This window comes from Chiloscyllium plagiosum, chromosome 17, assembly GCF_004010195.1.
Source record: "Chiloscyllium plagiosum isolate BGI_BamShark_2017 chromosome 17, ASM401019v2, whole genome shotgun sequence".
Lineage (NCBI taxonomy): Eukaryota > Metazoa > Chordata > Chondrichthyes > Orectolobiformes > Hemiscylliidae > Chiloscyllium > Chiloscyllium plagiosum.
Genome location: NC_057726.1, coordinates 489327 through 497256, shown reverse-complemented (window position 1 = coordinate 497256; position 7930 = coordinate 489327). Strand labels below are relative to the sequence as shown.

At 49.1% G+C, this 7930-nt stretch overlaps 1 protein-coding gene across 1 annotated transcript in view; it reads left to right on the top strand.

Moving 5' to 3' along the window:
• The first annotated feature begins 1580 nt into the window (after positions 1-1580).
• Positions 1581-7930, top strand: part of LOC122558170 (vacuolar protein sorting-associated protein 4A) — a 28962-nt gene continuing 22612 nt past the window's right edge. Inside the window, exon 1 of the mRNA XM_043706458.1 lies at positions 1581-1759. Within this exon, the coding sequence (XP_043562393.1) occupies positions 1736-1759 (24 nt within the window). The 5' untranslated portion in view covers positions 1581-1735. The remainder of the gene's footprint in view (positions 1760-7930) is intronic.

Below are 7930 nucleotides of genomic sequence, written 5' to 3'. Positions count from 1 at the left end.
GTAGGCGTTGCAGGACTTGTCAGAATGTCGATACGGATACCACCATTTCATGGGGGTACATCTCCCACCATCTATGTGGCAGGTACTCCTGCAACTCAACCAACGTTGTTTATCTCATACGCTGCAGGCAAAGATGCCCTGAGGCATGATACATTGGCGATAGCAAACAGAGGCTATGGCAACGGATGAATGGACACTGCAGAACAATCAACAGACAGGAGTGTTCCCTCCCAGTCAGAGAACATTTCAGCAGTCTGGGACATTTGACCTCGAATCTTCGGGTGACCGTCCTCCAAGGCGGATTTTAGATTAGATTAGATTAGATTACTTACAGTGTGGAAACAGGCCCTTCGGCCCAACAAGTCCACACCGACCCGCCGAAGCGCAACCCACCCATACCCCTACATTTACCCCTTATTACCTAACACTAAGGGCAATTTAGCATGGCCAATTTACCTAACCTGCACATCTTTGGACTGTGGGAGGAAACCGGAGCACCCGGAGGAAACCCACGCAGACACGGGGAGAACGTGCAAACTCCACACAGTCAGTCGCCTGAGTCGGGAATTGAACCCGGGTCTCTGGCGCTGTGAGGCAGCAGTGCTAACCACTGTGCCACCGTGCCGCCCACTTCAGGACAAGCAACATCGAAAAGTGTCCGAGCAGAGGCTGATAGCCAAGTTCAGTACCCATAGGGAGGGCCTCAACTGGGACCTTGGATTCATGTCACATTACAGGTGACCACCATTGCACTATACTCACGGAGAGATGGACACACACACACTCAGACTCTCTCAAACATACATTCCCACACACACCCTCTCACAGGGTGTGAGAACCTGTTTACACTCACATACACACACTCATAACCCCAACCCCCACACACACACCCCAACATGCACACATACACATATATGTTGGTGGAGGTTGTACATTCTCCCCGTGTCTGTGTGGGTTTCCTCCTGGTGTTCCGGTTTCCTCCCACAGTCCAAATTGGCCATGCTACTGTCCTGTAATAACCTGGTGTTGTGTGGTCCTTCCTAATGATGGAGGCCAACACAAATTCACCCCAAGGCACAAGAAACATACGCAGGGGCGGCGCCAGACCGGGAGGGGCGCTGTTTGTGGACTTAGTGCGGTGGAGACGCCAGACCGGGAGGGGCGCTGTTTGTGGAGTGGGCGTAGTGGAGACGCCAAGCCGGGAGGGGCGCTGTTTGTGGAGCGGGCGTAGTGGGGACGCCAGACCGGGAGGGGCGCTGTTTGTGGAGCGGGCGTAGTGGAGACGCCAAGCTGGGAGGGGCGCTGTTTGTGGAGCGGGCGTAGTGGAGACGCCAGACCGGGAGAGGTGCTGTTTGTGGAGCGGGAGTAGTGGAGACGCCAAGCCGGGAGGGGCGCTGTTTGTGGAGCGGGCGTACTGGAGACGCCAAGCAGAGGAGCTGTTTGTGGAGCGGATGCGGTGCAGAAACCGAGCCGGGAGGGGCGCTGTTTGGGGAGCGGGTGCGGTGTAGACGCCAGTTCGGGTGGGAGTCTCTTGTCAATTTTGACGATCCGTTCTCGTGCTCGTAGTTGTGTAAATGACGTCACGGGGTGCGCTGCCGCCATTTTGCCGAATCGAACCCGGGGGAAGAGCCGGGCCCGAGGCCTCAGCCGCAGGCCCAGGCCATCGAGGTGTACAGCCGCGGCCTAAGCACTCAGCCTGCTCCATCCCCGCAGTCTGAGCGATCGGCAATGTGCGATGTCAGCTCCCAATACCCTCCAGGTAAGGTTTATTTGTATTTATTTTGGGAGGGCCGGGTTGCCAGGCCCTGGCCTGGGCTGGGGGCTCGGGTAGTGGTGTTTTCCCGCCGGGTGAGGGGGGTCAGGGCAGGGCCGCAGTCTGGCTGCTGCAGTTTGATTTGGGGAAGTGGCTGGGAAGTGGTTAGATTAGATTAGATTCCCTACAGCGTGGAAACAGGCCCTTCGGCCCAACCAGTCCACACTGACCCTGTGCAGAGTAACTCCCCCGGAGCCATTCCCCTACATTTACCCCCTGACTGATACACCTGACTCTACGGGCAGTTTCTCATGGCCAGTCCACCTGGCCCGCACACCTTTTGGATTGTGAGAGGAGACCGGAGACACGGGGAGAATGTGCAAACTCCACACGGACAGGGGCCCAGGGCTGGGATGGAGCCCGGGGGCCGGGGATGGGGCCCGGGCCCGGGATGGAGCCCGGGGCCGGGGATGGAGCCCGGTTTATCTTTTAAAGTCAGTTTTTCAGGTAGTGCGTTGCTTCGGAGCTCCGAGGGGGGTAATGAGCTCAGAGGCAGCTATAACTATTCGGTAATCCTCTCAGTATCGCTCGTCTACCTTGTTCTGCAAATTTTCCCAGAGATGCCGTGTTAATTTTAAAGCCCGAATGTTGAGGTGCCGCATTTCAGCGTTTTTATATTCCCACTGCATAAAACTGTTCTCTCATTCCTTTTAAATCTTTTTGCTCTCACCTTTTAAATATACCCTCTAGTTTTGAACCTCCCCAACCTTAGGGAAAAAACCGTTATTATTGACCGAGAGATTTGATGAGGATCAAAACAATGGCTGTAGTTTTCCCAACATGTAATTGATGAGAATTTCATATCATCCAGAACTGAATGTTGAACATGGTGTGATAGTGAACAGGCCAACAGAGATGTGGTTCTCCCAGCCCCACCCATTTATCTCTCCACCCTGGAGGCTTCCTGCCACTATTCCTGATGAAGGGCTTTTGCCCGAACTGTCGATTTTCCTGCACCTTGGATGCGGCCTGACCTGCTGTGCTTTTCCAGCACCACTCTAATCTAAACTTATGTGGTTTGTTAGTGTACATGTTGAACCTGATGTTACTGAATGTGTACAAGAAATGAAAGGTGATTCATGGCAAGCTTTAACCTCTTGTACACTTGGTTATGTAACTCAAGGGACAACATTCCACATCAAGTGTGGGAGAAGAGGATGGTGGAGCAATGTTGCTTTTCAGACTGAAGGCCTGTGACCATAGGTGTGCCACAATGATTGGTGCTGGGTCCACTACTTTTTTCATTCATATAAGATGTGACCGTAGGAGGTATGATTAGTAAGTTTGCAGATGACATCAAATTGGAGGTGTAGTGGACAGTGAAGAAAATTACCTCAGAGTACAATGGGATCTTGACCAGATGGGTCAATGGGTTGTAGAATGGCAGATGGAGTTTAATTTAGATAACTGTGAAGTGCTGCATTTTGAAAAGCCAAATCAGGGTAGGACTTATACGCTTAATGGTAAGGACTTGGGGAGTGTTGCTTAACAAAGAGACCTTGGAGTGCAGGTTCATAGTTCCTTGAAAGTGGAGTCACAGGTAGATAGGATAATGAAGAAGATATTTGATATGCTTACCTTTATTGGTCAGTGCATTGAGTATTGGGGTTGGTCATATTGTGACTGTACAGGACATTGGTTCAGCCATTTTTGGAGTATTGCCTACAATTCTGGTCTAGGCGAAAATGAGGACTGCTGGAGATCAGATTCTAGATTAGAGTGGTGCTGGAAAATTACAGGTCGGGCAGGATAATCGATGTTTCGGGCAAAAGCCGTTCATCAGGAATGAGGCCAATTCTGGTCTGCCTCCTATAGGAAAGATGTTGTGAAACTTGAAAGGTGATCTCTGGCTACTGAGCTTCTGGTTAGTTTCTGTATCTTATCAAAACCATTCGTTATTTCAAATGCTTTCTGCTTCTGAGGACAGCAGTCTCCACTTTTTCAGTCTTTTCCACCTAATTCAAGTTCATCCCAAGTAACGTAATGGTATGTGTCCTCTGCACCATCTCCAAAGCCTTCTCTTCCTTTCTAAAGTGTGATGTCTGACAATAGTTAATAATAGTTTGTGGGCGGCACGGTGGCACAGTGGTTAGCACTGCTGCCTCACAGCGCCAGAGACCCTGGTTCAATTCCCGCCTCAGGCGACTGACTGTGTGGAGTTTGCACGTTCTCCCCGTGTCTACGTGGGCTTCCTCCGGGTGCTCCAGTTTCCTCCCACAGTCCAAAGATGTGGGAGGAAACTGGAGCACCCGGATGTGCAGGTCAGGTGAATTGGCCATGCTAAATTGCCCGTAGTGTTAGGTAAGGGGTTAATGTAGGGGCATGGGTGGGTTGCTCTTCGGCGGGTCGGTGTGGACTTATTGGGCCGAAGGGCCTGTTTCCACACTGTAATGTAATGTAATCTAAATCTAAATATTTTACATCCAATTTCCAGAACAACCAGCCCTCTTGATTGGCACCAAACCCATCATGTTCAACATTACTCCCTCCTCCATTAATGCAGAATGGCACCTACAAGATTAGATTAGATTAGATTACTCACAGTGTGGAAACAGGCCCTTCGGCCCAACAAGTCCACACCGACCCGCCGAAGCGCAACCCACCCATACCCCTACACTTACCCCTTAAACCTAACACTACGGACAATTTAGCATGGTCAATTCACCTGACCAGCACATCTTTGGACTGTGGGAGGAAACCGGAGCACCCGGAGGAAACCCACGCAGACACGGGGAGAATGTGCAAACTCCACACAGTCAGTCGCCTGAGGCGGGAATTGAACCCGGGTCTCTGGCGCTGTGAGGCAGCAGTGCTAACCAATGTGCCACCGTGCCGCCCACAAGATAGAGTGCAGAAACTCACCAAAAGTTCTTAAAGCACTTTCCAAACCTGTGACCTCTATCAGCTTGAAATGCAAGGGCAGCAGATTTATGGAATACCACCACTGCAAGGACCCTTTCAAACCACTCACTATCCTGACTTGGAAATGTATTGCCAGGCAGCTAAATGTTGGAATATCAACATAATAGAAAAGAAGGGGAAGCATACAGTAGGTGTTGACATACTAGTAAGAAATATTGTGGCCACAGTAGGAAATGAACAACACTAGCAGAAAGTGAGGACTGCAGATTCGGGAGTTTGGAGTCAAGAATGTGGTGTTGGAAAAGCACAGCAGGTCAGGCAGCATAAGTTGAGCAGGAAAATCGACGTTTCGGGTAATGTTTCCTGATGAAGGGCTTTTGTCCGAAACGACGATTTTATTGCTCCTCGGATGCTGCCTGAACTGCTGTGCGTTTCCAGCACCTCTAATCCAGAATCTGGTTTCCAGCTTCTGCAGTCATTGTTTTTACCTGCAGTGCTTTTCCAGCACCGCACACTCAACGCTAGCAGAAGTATAGAAACAGAACCTATGGATTGAAATAAAAGGAAAAGTGTCAGCCACAGTTATCGGGGGAAACTGTGGACCATCTTATAGTGAAAAGAGATGGAGGGAGGTTTTTGAAAACAATTTTATGAAATGGTTAGTAGACAAAATAACATCTATATGGTCAACTTTAACCATCTCCCAAATGGAGGATGAGGTAGCAAAAGAGATTGAGTGTGTGAATTTTTTTTAATGTTTGCAGACTTTCCCATCCAGTATGTATGTAAATCTTAACTGGTTTCTTGGTATGATCCCAGCTGATAGTAATATTGGACAAAAGGGTGGCATGGTGGCACAATGGTTAGCACTGCTGCCTCACAGCACCAGAGACCTGAGTTTAATTCCTGCCTCAGGCAACATTCTGTGTGGAGTTTGCACATTCTACCCGTGTCTGCGTGGGTTTCCTCCCACAGTCCAAAAATGTGCAGGTTAGGTGAATTGGCCATGCTAAATTGCCCACAGTGTTAGGGGAAGGGGTAAATGTAGAGGAATGGGTCTGGGTGGGTTGCTGTTTGGAGGGTCGGTGTGGACTTGTTGAGCCGAAGAGGAGAAAGTGAGGAATGCAGATGCTGGAGATCAGAGCTGAAAATGTGTTGCTGGAAAAGTGCAGCAGGTCAGGCAGCATCCAAGGAACAGGAGAATCGACGTTTCGGGCATAAGCCCTTCTTCAGGAATGAGGAAACTGGAGAAATCTGAGTTCATCCCTTGTGGTTGGAGGGTTCCTAGGCGGAAGATGAGGCGCTCTTCCTCCAACCGTCGTGTTGCAATGGTCTGGCGATGGGGGAGTCCAAGGACCTGTATGTCCTTGGTGGAGTGGGAGGGGGAGTTGAAGTGTTGAGCCACGGGGTGGTTGGGTTGGTTGGTCCAGCACCCAGAGGTGTTCTCTGAAACGTTCCGCAAGTAGGCGGCCTGTCTCCCCAATATAGAGGAGGCCGGTGCAGCGGATGCAGTAAATGATGTGTGTGGAGGTGCAGGTGAATTTGTGGCGGATATGCAAGTGTCTTGGAGCCTTGGAGGGAAGTAAGGGGGGAGGTGTGGGCGCAAGTTTTGCATTTCTTGCGGTTGCAGGGGAAGGTGCTCGGAGTGGAGGTTGGGTTGGTGGGGGGTGTGGACCTGACGAGGGAGTCACGGAGGGAGTGGTCTTTTCGGAACGCTGATAGGGGAGGGGAGGGAAATATATCCCTGGTGGTGGGGTCCGTTTGGAGGTGGCGGAAATGCAAAACTGACACATTCACACAAAAAAACGTATAATACCCAAAAGAAGGAAAGCAACAAGCTTTAAATAAAAGTTCCAAAAAAAATTAATGTAAGCCGTACGACAGAATTTCAAGTCCTTTCCCAGCAATATCCTTTATAAATATTCAAATCCCAGCAATGTATCACATCTTTAATCACTTCTTCTGCAACTCCCATTTAAGTTTTCTTAACTGACTCTGCCCAGTTTTTCTTTTGGAACTGCTGAATCTGTTTTATAATTTCTTTCCCGTTCAGAGTCGTAGAGTCCATCTGCCACTCTTTAGCCCATTGCCCCAAATGATCTCGATAGCCATGTAATCTTAGATAACCTTCGCTGTCTGCTATACCATCAATCTTGGTGTCATCTGCCCACTTACTAACCATGCTTTTTAGATTCTCTTCTAAGTAATTAAATAACAAACAAAAGTGGACCCAGCACTGATTCCTGTGGAACACCACTGGTCACTGACCTTCAGTCCAAAAAAAAAACAACCGTCCACCATTACTGTTTCCTGCAGTTAAGCCAATTTTGTATCCAATTGGCAAGCTCACCCTAAATCCCATGTGATCTGACTACAAATTAGTCTTCCATGTGGCATCTTGTCAAAGGTTTTACGAAAGTCCAAGTAAACAAAGTCTACTGTTCCACTCTCATCAATTTTTTTGGCTACTTCCTCAATCTTAATCAAATTTGTGTGGCGCGATTTCCCTCACAAAGTCATGCTGGTCTGTCTCCTTTCAGTTCTGATAAATTTCTTCTCAGTACTGGCAACTTGAAAACTTCCAAACCAAGCTCTTGCAGCTTGGAGACTTCGCAAACTAAAGCCTATCTGCCAGGGTGACTATTCTTAACTGAAAACATCTCATCTGAACTAAAGTCAATGCTAAACCCGTGGCTGATGGTTTATTCAGCACCACAGTTATCCTGCCAGTAAAGTTGTCACAGTTCGAGAGGGGCTACATTCACACTAGAGAGAGAGTTGATTGTTGGTAGTTTAACCTGAGGGGCACCACCTCAAGTGAGAAGTTGGATCTTCAGGATAACCTCAGCTGGTATAGGAAGTGAGCCTGTGATGTTGGCATAATTCTGCTTTGCAGTTACTAGCGGTGTTCCGCAAGGATCTGTTTTGGGACCATTGCTGTTTGTCATTTTTATAAATGACCTGGAGGAGGGGCTAGAAGGTTGGGTGAGCAAGTTTGCGGATGATACGAAAGTCGGAGGAGTTGTAGACAGTGAGGAAGGATGTGGCAGGTTACAGCAGGATATAGAGAAGCTGCAGAACTGGGCAGAAAGGTGGCATATGGAGTTCAATGTAGCTAAGTGTGAGGTGACTCACTTTGGTAAGAGTAATAAAAAGATGGAGTACTGGGCTAATGGTCGGATACTTGGTAGTGTGGATGAGCAGAGGGATCTTGGTGTCCATGTACACAGATATCTGAAAGTTGCCACCCAGGTA